This window comes from Nematostella vectensis, chromosome 1 (genome assembly GCF_932526225.1).
Source record: "Nematostella vectensis chromosome 1, jaNemVect1.1, whole genome shotgun sequence".
Lineage (NCBI taxonomy): Eukaryota > Metazoa > Cnidaria > Anthozoa > Actiniaria > Edwardsiidae > Nematostella > Nematostella vectensis.
In genome coordinates, this window is record NC_064034.1 from 10,691,362 (window position 1) to 10,704,007 (window position 12,646).

Sequence of the window (12,646 nt, forward strand, 5' to 3'; positions counted from 1 at the left end):
GGTGGGGAGGTAAGGGGGCAACAGATACAGAGATATTAAGATTATATTGGGGCACAGCCACGCCGCCACGGGTCATTTCTGCCGACATCTTTACGAGAAGGCTCTTTTGAGAAGGCTCAAAATGTTATTCTCGGTACAAATTTTAACCCCCCCCCCCTTTGTAGAGCTCATACAAGTTGGCTCATGTTTTGCCTACAAAGCACGAGAACCACAACTTTTCACATTTTTTGTTGGTCGATTAGGTTTCAGTTTTTTTAATTATTAGAATAATAAAAATTCTTTTCCTATCAACTTTTGAACTTATATTCCTAAACTCAAAGCAATTCTAACGTGTTTGTGGGCTAGAAAAAATCTCAAACTCGAAAAAAAGACGAGAAGTAGTCCCATATTTGGGCCCTTTAACAACACCTCAGCTGGGAATCGCACCCAGTCCACGCGGCCTGTACACGGTCACGCATGCTCTCTTACACCACTGAGGTTTCGTGTTGTTTTGGGCGAGGAAAAAACATCTAGTGGGACCCAAACAAATTTTAGCATCCCACCAGAGTAAAACCTCAATTTTGTTCCAGTTCTCGTCTGGGACGGGTAAGCCAAACGAAACAAAATAATTACAGTGACAAAATTGCAGCATATTGTTTTCCTGAAAGTCTAAAAAAACGATTAATGGTTTGGCCAAAATGTTTTAAATAAAACGCAGTGGGACTTTGCTTTAACATGTTTTGGGAGCGTCGAAATTTGGTTGTCTTTAGGATCAATAATAAATGTTATTAGCAAAAGGTCCCTCCCTCGTTTTCACGTGTCTAGCCGTCACCAAATGACCTCGTATAAAACCAAACTTTGTGGATGATGTCACGTAGGTGTAAAGGGAGGTGCAACGAGATGGTAATTTGATGTTTGACGTCGACTATGACTTCATCAAACACAAAAACGTTGCAAGAGTTGATCAAAAACATAAACACATCTCGCGATAGAAACATCGTCAGAAAAGCTAACTTGTCGATGACATTGGTGCACTGAGGTGGTCACACCATAAGAGTGGAGCAGTGGTTGTCACTCCAAGGTGGCCAGAATCCCATAAAAGAAACATCGGACAACCAGACTCGGTAGATGTCATGTAGCAGATGTTTGTGTCAGGGGGTACAACGAGGTAGTCACGTGATGTGTCGCGTCGTTAACGTCACTAGTGCTTGTCAAGCTTTATATTGGATATCAATAAATTATATTAAATTATAGAACAATAAAAGCAATGTTGCGGTATGGAGCTAATTTTATGTTATCAAAAAGAAATAAAAAATGATAAAATCTTGGGAGTAATCCGAAGAGGAGATATCACAAAAATTATTCAACCCAAAAGCAATCGAACAAACAAATTTGGGACCAGATCACAAATTAAGATGAAAATGTCTTGGCCCAAACCGAGAGTCATCGGACCACAAAATATCCTCAAAAGTATTAGAACCAATCCAAAAAAGATAGCGAAAAAGTCTTGGGACCAATTTAAAGAGGGACCAATAAAACGTCTTGGAGCAAAAACGAAAAACATGGCAAAAAAGATCGCATTGGATCAACCTAAGAGCAACATAAGAAAAATCGTCAAAAAGATCTTGGAGCAATCAAAACGATAGCCAGAAAGCTCTGGGAGGAACCAAAAAAGGTCTTGGAGCAACCATAAAGATGGCCAAAAAGGTCTTGGAGGAACCAAAAAATAAATGGCCAAGAAGGTCTTGGAGCAACCAAAAAGAAAGAAGGCCAACAAGGTCTTGAAAGCTTTCAATAAAAATGGTCATATCTTGGAGCAGCCAAAAAGGTCATAGATCAACATAAATGATGGCCAAAATGGTCTCGGAGCAACATAAAAGATGGCCAAAAAGATCTTGAAGCTACCAAATAGATGACGAAAAAGGTCTTGAAGGAACCAGAAAGATGACATGAAAGGTCTTGAGGCTACAAAAAAAAATGCCAAAAAGGTCTTGAAACTAACAAAAATATGGCCAAGAAGGCCTTGGAACAACCAGAAAGATCGCCAAAAAGGTCTTGGAGTAGCATAAAAGATGGCCAAATAGTCTCGGCGCAACTACAAAGATGGCCAAAAAGATCTTGGAGCAACCAAGAAGATGGCCAAAAAGGTCTTGGAGCAACCAAAACGATAGCCAAAAAGGTCTTGGGGCAACCAAAACGATAGCCAAAAAGGTCTTGGGGCAACCAAAAAGATAGCCATAAAGGTCTTGGAGCAACCAAAAAGATGTCAAAAAGTTCCTGGAGCAACCAAAAAGATGGTCAAAAAGGTCTTGGAACAACCAAAAGGATAGCCAAAAAGGTCTTGAAGCAATCAAAAAGAGGTCGAAAAGGTCTTGGAGCAACCAAAAGTTATGTCAAAAGGTCTTGGGGCAACCAAAAAGATGCCAAAATGGTCTTGGAGCAACCAAGAAGACGTCAAAAAGGTCTTGGAAGAACCAGAAAGATGACCAAAAGGATCTTGAAGCAAACAAAACATCACCAAAAAGATCTTAGAGCAAGATCATGGTGGCCAGAAAGGTCTTGCAGCAACCACAAAGATGGCCAAAAGGGCCAAACCCACAAAATTACAAATTCTCGCTCTATATATTTAAATATAAAGCTTTATTTAGATCTGACATCTACACGACGTCACGTGACCATCTCGTTGTACCCCTAAAACCCAAATCTGCTACATGACATCTTCCAAATTTAGTTGTCTCACGTTATTTTTATTTTATTTCGCTGGACCTACTACACGACGTCTACCAAACGATGTCAAACGATGTTTATCATGAGATATAAATATGTTCTTTGTTTTTACGTCAGAAAAAAATATGACGTCATCCATGACATAAGTCATCACGGTACCATTACGCTGAGCCCTCGAGACATCTACAAGGCGTCTAAAAAGTTTTGGGTATCATACGATGTGATTTGGTGACAACAAATAGACGAGCACTCGAAACCACGTGCCGCGAAAACTCGTATCGATGGATTGACAATATGAGCTACCTTTCTTAAACAAATTTGAATTAGGTATGGGGCTCTGCTTACGCGACTTACCGCCTGAGAAAACCGACAAATGGACTTTAAAATTGTTTAGACGTAATTAAAAAAGAGGCCTCAAGGGCAAAAAAGGAATGGACCAATTCAAGCGGGAAAAAACTTTATTAAAATCACAATGTTACATTTAATATAAAATGTTACGATGACAGATAGAGATTACATTATTTTTACAACTTCAATTCCATATTAGTGTGACTAAGAGATCGGTGAACAATTCGAGATATTGCTAAAAAGGTCTCATGAAAAATTCAAAGGGATTCCAAGAACATCCAAAAGCATTGTAGAAAATGAAAAAAAAGAAGCTTAAAGGATATCCAGGCGAAAAAGATTTGTAATCGGAATCTTGCAGACCTTTCGAAATAATGGTGTGATAAATATGTTCAAATACATATTTTCCACCCGTACATCGGGAAATTGTTATTTATTCTTTTTGACATATGTATTTTCCGATTGTAAAGATTAAGATCCAGACATACTGATGCAGCACCAAAATCATCATTGCCAAAACCTTAAGCCTAGAAGCCTGCCACGCCTAGTAAAGTTCTACTTGTGTCTGCAGTGTCGTGCTTTACGTCGGTGATCGATCCGCTGTTGTCGACATCTTCACCAATCAACAACGAACGCCTACTCGCCACAGATTACAAATTCAGGAATGCTTGAACGAGGAAGCGCCCTTTGTCGATGGCGCCAACCATTTGTTGGACACTACGATAAACTGACAATTTGTCAGTTGTACTATGGATAAAGCCACATGCCTATTCCATTTCTCTTTTTTTTGTTATTTCCAAAAATGAATCGCAAATCTTTTATTTTTACTTTTTGGCCGAAATGGATTCGAAAATAAAGCAAATGCATCGAACTCGCAAGAAAAATCCAATTCCAAGGATCGAAGTCAACAATATCGGATTCGCTTTTGTCGCAAGCTATGTTGAACCTACTAATAACTATAGTACTAGCATTCATGGACTCGAAATTGCAGCATACACACCTATATACTAAAAAAAACATACTTGAAAGTTGTATGGGCGTGGTGAGGGTTTAATTTTGGAGGTACTATTAGTGTAATGTATGTCCAAAATCCACGTTGTTTTCTAAGGTTTACAGACAACTCAAAAAATATCCTATGCTCCAAAATAGGTTTGTGCGCCACAAATTCAAGTCCAATGAATGTCGTTCAAAACTCCAACCCCAAGAAGACAACCCAAAGCATAGGAGCCGAAAATTGCATTTTCGTGTCCAAACCATTCCAAAAGGAATTTCCGTGGTGCAATAGAAAATAACAGAATAATTTCAGATATTTTCTACCAAAAGGTAACCTAGACCTCGTTAGAAGTGAAAATGGGAACTTTCGTGAAATGCGCGACGGAATTTTCAAATTAAACACTTTTTTTTATCTTTTGAGTTTGTATATTTGAAGTGAGACAAAATAATTCGAGCAAGTTTAGCAAAATAAAATCAAGAGCGAAAGTCGGGCTCTCTATTTTGCGAGCGCGAATATTTGATCTTGCCATGTGTACAAGCGACAAGTATACTAACCAATCAGCAGAATACTTCGTCTGTCATTAAAAATACAATACAATCACAGTTCACTGGTGAGTCAATCGTACAAATGATAACCGCAGAAAAACTATAGTCTTTAATTTGCGTTTCAAAGGCAGCACGTGAAAATGCGCGTGACAAATTTCGGTCATTTGTGGAGGGCCTCGAAAGTATGCGAATACATTAGAACTGCAAGGGCGGTAGGAAAAGTTTTCGGGCTAGTACGGGGTAGTAGCTCAGATTATGACCGTGTTTTCTAATCAAAACGGTTTAAAAACAGAATTTAGCCTAACAAACTCCGTTCCTAACGCCCTTGGAACTGTCCATACTTTTGTTTCCAGCGCTGTAATTGTGTCCAGTTCCCAAAATTTCACACACACATACTCTACTTTTTTGGCTAGCTAAGCCATGTCTGATATCTCATTATATGATTACTAGAACCACAAGTACACCAAGCAAACTGTGTGTGAATAAAATTATATTGTATCAAGAAATATGGAGTGAAAATTGAGTCACTTATTTCACTATAAAATAAAATAGTTAAAATCTCAATAATATTCATACTCATATTATTCATACTTATATTCATATTAATGACTATTACCCTTGTTTCGCTGTTAAGTCTCCCCACGGTGAACCATATAATCTTATTCACTCACAAAGGGGCATCTGTACTCTGTGCTAGAACTGAGCAATTTTTCAGCTTTCAGTTAACATCTTAAAATGTCTGCAATTAATAGTTATTTTTAAAGCTCTTTTATCGAAGCTACCACGCTGACTTTGCCCCCCCCCCCAAGGGGGGAGCCCTCTAAAAGTTAATGTAACCCTAAAATATTGAACTTTAGAAGCACACTAGCATACACACATTGGCACCAGTCGGGCCAAGACGGGACGCTAGCACAGTCTATTACCCGTGCAGTTCGGCAACCATGGACAGCTGTTTCGTCCTTATTAGGACTCGTCAGCATGGCATAGCCGGTTTGCCTCAGTTAAACTTCATCGGCAAAATAAACTGCAGGGCGACTTCGACTCGAACGAAGTGCTTTAAACCACAGCTTAGATCCATGTGGGATCTAGAGCTGCGACCGGGCTAGCGTGATGCCAATTGTGCGGATCACGCATGCGACCTTTGCTAGTCTAAAACTCCGTCGGATAGCCAAACTATCCTTGCGAGTATGTATACATAAATGTGAACTTTAGAAGCACACTAGCATACACACATTGGCACCAGTCGGGCCAAGACGGGACGCTAGCACAGTCTATTACCCGTGCAGTTCGGCAACCATGGACAGCTGTTTCGTCCTTATTAGGACTCGTCAGCATGGCATAGCCGGTTTGCCTCAGTTAAAATTCATCGGCAAAATAAACTGCAGGGCGACTTCGACTCGAACGAAGTGCTTTAAACCACAGCTTAGATCCATGTGGGATCTAGAGCTGCGACCGGGCTAACTCTTAGGGCGCGTTTTTTTCCTAATCATTCTGGAATGGGAATGGTTGGTAGAGAATGTTCAGAATGGCATTCTAGTCCAATCTGCTACAGGTAGCAGAATGGGTGGATGGTCTTCATTCCATTCCGAAATGGGAATGCGGGATAAACGAACCCGCGCTTCTATTCTAATCATTCTCTTTCCGGAATCACGAGTAAAAACGCGCCCTAAGATAAAGCAGAATGGGTGCGGGCAAGAGAGGTTTAAACCTTTGTTTTCAAAAATTTGTTCAAATTGAAACCCGTTTAGTTGCCCCTTCAAAAAGTGCTGATCTGTGGCGAATGAAGTCACCAATGTTTCTAGTTTGCAAATTCTAAAATGAATATTAGATATTATTAATAGGCGAGGCGCGATGCATGTGCTCTCTGGGTTTTTCATTAGTTCTTTTGAAATATTTGAGGTTGTTGAAGCGGGGGGGGTACATTCAAAATCTCCCCTCCCCCCTTAGGGTATTTAATGAACACTCCCTTAAAGGGAAAATTCATATATTACACAGATTTAGGTAATGCCTAAAAGTGGAACTCCAAAACAGCTTTGCTTATTTTCCTTCCATGAATTCAATATAAAACTCATAGACTGCTAATGCCACTAGCGCAAGAACAAAACAAGATGGCGGTCAAGACGCCGCGAATAGCAAAAACATCGGGCAAACGCCTAACGCAATCATGAGGCAGAATATTCAGTATCTCACGGAGATTATGTAATTATTCTTTCGTATTTATCATAACTGATACACTAGATACCAATCCCTTCTCGGGCGTGGGAACACAAGAAAGATAAACCACCCTCCAGCACAGCTCCTACAGCCGAAAGGCTCCAATTCATCAAACACGGACTCTTATATCAGCATAAAGGCCAAGAACTGATATGGAACGAAACTGAACATAAAACATTTCAGCTGAAGGTTAAAAAAGGGCACATTTGTTTGCACTTAAAAAACCTTTGAGGGCTTTATTTTCGTTGTAACATTTATCCGTGATAATCCTTTCAATTTGTACCGGCCCGGAGACGCCCCTGGTAGACCTGGTATTGGTTTGTGTCGAAAGATATAGAACTATAACACTGTTATAATTATTTGCTGCAAACTAACGTTAACGGCTTTTTCTATCTAACCCACCATACTTAAGGTGTTTGTTTGCACCGGTACCGGTCCTCGTCAGTTATCTAGTTATTCAGTTATTGTATTTCTCGGTTGATTCTACGTATTTCAAAGGGATTGTGTTGACACAGTGACTTTCCTTTATTTACAGAGGCTAGGAGCGCCTGTCCTGCATAAGAACGCAGGAATCAAATCAACTCCCCTGCTTTTTAGTGCGGCTTTAATTAGTTGAGTATTTCAGGTAAGAACCTCTTAAGCAACGCTTTTATATTTTTTAATCTAAACAGGGAATTTCGTAAGCGCCATCTCAACTCTAAGAAAGAAAATAAGAACAGTTCTCGGAGCGTTTAAAAAGCATTGTTAGAAGAAAATACCATAATACCAGGGTTATGAATCTTGTAAAAGAAGCATCCTTTTTAAGTAAAATATGAGATTGTCATTTGATCTCTTTCACTTGCTACAAAGCGGAATAAGCACGGTAAAAGTTGAAGGTCGTAGTGGGTCACGTGTCAGGATGGAATCTCTAAGTTAATGATTTGTCAAAGTAGGGGACAACCGGAACCTCTGTCACGGCCAAGTCATACCGAAGCATGAATCGTCTTTGGACGCTACACTTCCTGCTACTCTTCCTCCTTTTCCTCCCTACCGGGGAATCAGGTAGGCTATCCACTCCCTTTGACAGGATTTGAATAATCTCTTTCCCCGTCTGCGATGTCTTGACTGTGCAGCTTAACGAATTCGCTGTGGTTTCGATGAATTTCTATCAGCTTGAAATACGATCCTGTGGGCTCTGGGGACTATGGCGCTAGTCAATATAACCTGGAGAAATAAATAGCATGTCATGTATCAACAAATATAATTTAATTGTTACTCGCTTTTTTTTTACTACAGAAGCGTTGATTATGATAGTTCAGTATTTCCCCAGTTTCTCGAGAAATGTAAAAAGTTTCCTTATCCACGAGAAACAAGTGTCTAGCTAAAAATCAAATTTGATAATAACAACAAAGAGCAGCGACTAGTTGTGTAGGCTTTATGATTGTGTGACCTGGTAGATAATTATTTGAGTGTGGGTTTCCCTCCAGTAGGTTTTAGCAGCAGCTAGGGTGCTTCGATTAACATTTCTTTGTAGAACGGAGAAGTAGTTGAGATGCCAAAGTCAATGTAATTGCGGCAAACGTGTGACAAGCATTTATTTCCTGTCTTGGTATTTTGACTTATTTTACTTAATTTATATTGCGAGTATGTGTGGTGTTACTTGACCCAGACAACAAAAAAGCACCAAATTCCTTAAAAGCCTACACTGAGAACTAAAACACATCTGCTTGATGGGCAAACAATCCAATCTCGGCATTACACTTTAGTAAAAGCTGAACAAATGCTTCCGGTTGTGACCCAAAGGGACATAAACAACCAGTTATTTAAAAAGTTTTTTTTTTTTTACTTTTTTACCTTAAAACGTGCAGCGTTATGTAAGGACAAAGTAATGATATCGGTAGAGCGACGGGATATCCCGCTCGTAGGTTTAGTTTCCCTTTGCGCGGTTGGAATCTTCGTTTAGAGTTTCGCGCTCCCGCGGTGAGTAAGATGCTACTCGGCACACGCGGCATGTAACGAGGATCCCGCGGGTCAATGATAATAATGTGAGTTGGAACTTTTTTTAAAATTCTGATATTTTAAACGTGGGGATTTTTTTTTTCGCATTTGCTTTATACGCATCTTTTTTTATAAGAACGTGTCGTTTTTATTTGAGGCTGAGCCGTTCTTATTTTAAGAGCATTTTAAAGATGAAAAGGTTCTTATGGATGTTCTAGATTTTCAGTGACATTGCAGCAACATATCAGCACATCAGCTATTGCATACAAAATTATGACATGAAAAAGAAGTGTTCATTTACATACCATGAGATGGGTAGGGGGGGGGAGGAATTTTGACTAAGCCTCCCCCAATCAAATTGCAGCGGTTGTTGTTGGTGAGCTCATGAGAGAAGTGAAACGCTTGACACAGCGGCGACTACTTAAAGTCAAATTTTTTAACCAGGGCCGTAGCAGCTGGTGGGGCACTGGGGGCATGTGCATCCCCCCCCTCCCAATATTTCCCAAAGTTATAAGGAAATTACCAGAAGGGGCGTGGCTGTGTCCCCCAATATTTCCTTAATTTTTCTGTATTTTATTCTCTGTTGACAACTCCCTGAACTAATGCACAACAGCCTTTGTATATTTTTGTATTAAAAGCTTAATAAAAAATATTACACTGTTAATAAAGCGATCACTCTTGAAGATTATATGTTTATCATAAGCGGTATCCCCCCCCCCCCCCCCCCCCCCCTTGGTGGTTAACAATTTGTTTAACATATGAGCCGGGGGTCAAACAGCACGTTTCACACACTGCTCTCATCTTGGGTTAGATTTTGGCGGCTCGTGAAGAGAGACGTCTGTTTACATTAGAAAATTGACGAACGTGGATTTTCACCCGGGCAACCCCGTCTGAGATCCGGGTCGCCCGGGGATGAAAATTGACCCTGGCTAGGCGGGTCATGGGATTAGGCCGCTCCCCGGGTTAGCCCTCAACCCTGGATCATGTAACGATACCCTTAGTATGTTCGTAGAATTTGGCTCGTACCCAGGCGCTTACTAGCGTGACAGCGCCAGCGCTAAACCTTCCCATGGCACATTGCGCTCACTCAGTCTCGAATTTTTTCCGCGGTAGTGATATTTTTAATTGCTTTTACTGACTGGAGACGCCTGGGTACGAGGCAGAGAATTTGGCGAACAAAATGAAATGCGGGGGAAATATCCACATTTCTAGTATTCGCTCTTCCGTGCCAGCCCCATCTCCGATTGATCTGCCTTTAAAAAACCCAAAGGGAAGTGCTAACTATCGCATTGGTCCTGGAATCCTCAGTTAAGTTATGGAATGCTCTCACTTAATATATGGGGAAGCGATGGGTACCAAGAAATTTTCCAAAACCAAGAAATCTCGCCAAAATTTCGGAATCTCGCCGTCTTTTACGCAAGTCTCGGAGTCTCGTTTTTTTTTTTTTTCAAGAATTTAGGGGTCTCGGAGTCTCGTTACTTTTCTACAACGGTCTCGGAGTCTCGAATTTTTAAACGCGATCTCATGGTCCCCAATTTTTGTTCAACGCGCGATATGTTTTATATTGTTACTATGGCCGTGGGTTTGACTTTTGAGCCTGAAAGTTTAGCTATTGTAGGAAGATTGTATGGTAATCAGACCCCACTTATATATCTTTTCATAACCAGATAAACGATTCTCGACATGAACAATCTCATAATCTAGTCTCGCCTTCGCTGTTTTATCGGAAGCTCGGGCTCGGATTCTGAAATTTGACAAGAGTCTCGGGCTCGGATTCTGAAACGCGGGTCTCGGCGCCTCGGCAAGTCTCGGATTTACCCATCGCTACCGCTTAATATCTTCGCAAGGGTGATTATGTACGGTATAGGGGGTGGCGGGTGGGATACTTAAATGAATCTTTTCTTAACCCCATTTTCCCGTATTGTTACTAAGGTTGTCAAATGTTTCTTTATCCAGGATGTCTGGATCGACCAATAGGCCTTCAGGATGCTGGCATGTTTCCTAATGTGCGATTCACAGCGTCGTCATACTACCAGACTACCTCTGGTAACAAACCCTATCGCGCACGCCTTACCAGCTCACAAGCCTGGGCACCGACAAGCGAGACTGACCCCAATGATTATCTTCAGGTAAAGTCCAAGTTCTTCGCGATGTCGTTATTTCGCTAAGTTTGAAGATAATTTTAACACACTGCATTAGACACCTCTAGGTACGATACCATCGGTAGGCAACTCAAAAGAAGTGGAAAAAATATTAGTTCAATTTTGCCAATGTTTTTCTAGGTGGATCTTGGATCTCTGTATGTCATCTGTGGATTGGGAACAAAAGGAAACAGGCAAACCTCAAAAAATGAGTGGACGACAGAGTACAAGATTAACACATCGTTAGACGGCGCCACGTGGGTTAGCTACAAAGATAGTGGGGCTGAAAAGGCAAGTTTGAGAAATAAAGTGGTACCTCTATTGAGCGGCAATTACCATCAAAACCGTACTAAGTGCAAAGCCGTAGCAGTTCTCGAGTCATTGGAGGAAGGGTAGGGAGGGTGGGGGGCACTATACAGAAACATCAAGATAACATTGGAGGCGATATTCATTTTGAAGTTTGTGCTGCAAAATAGGCATAAATTAGTATTTTAGCAGCAGACCAATCAATGCGAAGAACGCAGTGGCCGATCCCAGGGCCATTTCCCGCCGACCCGTATAACAGGGGAAAGGGCACTGGAAACGAAGTTAGCGTTACGGGACATTGGAATAGGTGGCAGCTTGATAAAGGTATCACTTTGATGATGATACGATACTTGTCAATGCAGTAAGAGTAAAGGCAATATAAGGCGTTATGACTATTTATAGTAACGAGGCGACGCCTATGTGGCGCACACTGAAAAGACAAAGCTCAGGTAGCTCTGTTTAGAAATAAAACCCAAATTCGTAATTCTCTTCCTTTTATTTTTTCCAGTTATTTCGCGGAAATTCCGACTCAACTACTCTCGTGACCAACACATTGGCAATCTCGACAAACATGCGGTTTGTGCGTTTTATACCAACTCTATATAATCGTTTCAAGGCTCTGCGCATCGAGCTATTCGGCTTTCGCCAAGGTACACAATTTTTTTCTCTCTCTTTTACTCTGATACATATTTAACCATGCTTTTCTGCGCCATAGATTGCACGCAGCCTTTAGGAATGGAAAATCAAGGAATACTGAGCACCGCGATGACGTCATCTTCTGAGATTGACGGCTCTCATAGCGCGTCCGCTGGCCGTCTGTACGGCGGCTCATCATGGTGCAGCGCCACGTTGTCTAGCTCGGAGTATCTGCAGGTGGACCTGGGGCGAGTAGTGAGGGTCACGGGCATTGCGACACAGGGGTCCCCTGATGAGTATAAATGGGCCTCTCGGTACCGTTTATCTTACAGTAATGACTCAAACACTTGGTCTACAGTGACATCAGTAAGTGATTGACTCTGAGTTTTTTTTTCCTCAGGCTTTCCTTGTACACCCTATGTGTTCAATGGAAATAAGACAAACACTGGTTTTCGTTACACAGGATTTCGCTGGCAATGTCGATGGGAATGGAGTTCGTGTCAATTGGCTGTCTCCCCAAATAAGGTCACGTTTCATCAAAGTGCATGCGCAGTCGTGGAATACCGCTGTCTGCATGCGTTTGGAGATCCATGGATGTGAAAGTAAGCGCAAGTGATCAACTATTCTATTTGTAATATTGTATACATCAACTAAATGTAATTAATTTATTTATCTCTTTTTTAAAATAAAAGTAAAACGTAGATTAAAATATTGAATCAGCAAATGTTGCATGTGTCACGTTTAGCTTTAACTGAGGTGTTGTAATATAGTTTATGATCGTG

The 12,646-nt window shown here is 41.0% G+C and overlaps 1 protein-coding gene across 6 annotated transcripts in view; it reads left to right on the plus strand.

Moving 5' to 3' along the window:
* Nucleotides 1-7,646: 7,646 nt before the first annotated feature.
* Nucleotides 7,647-12,646, plus strand: part of LOC5501433 — a 69,557-nt gene continuing 64,557 nt past the window's right edge. For all 6 annotated transcript variants that reach the window (XM_048728022.1, XM_048728035.1, XM_048728030.1 and 3 more), the window contains exons 1-6: nucleotides 7,647-7,845; nucleotides 10,738-10,910; nucleotides 11,064-11,213; nucleotides 11,737-11,878; nucleotides 11,944-12,230; nucleotides 12,328-12,466. In XM_048728022.1, the coding sequence (XP_048583979.1) occupies nucleotides 7,779-7,845; nucleotides 10,738-10,910; nucleotides 11,064-11,213; nucleotides 11,737-11,878; nucleotides 11,944-12,230; nucleotides 12,328-12,466 (958 nt within the window). In that variant the 5' untranslated portion in view covers nucleotides 7,647-7,778. The remainder of the gene's footprint in view (nucleotides 7,846-10,737; nucleotides 10,911-11,063; nucleotides 11,214-11,736; nucleotides 11,879-11,943; nucleotides 12,231-12,327; nucleotides 12,467-12,646) is intronic.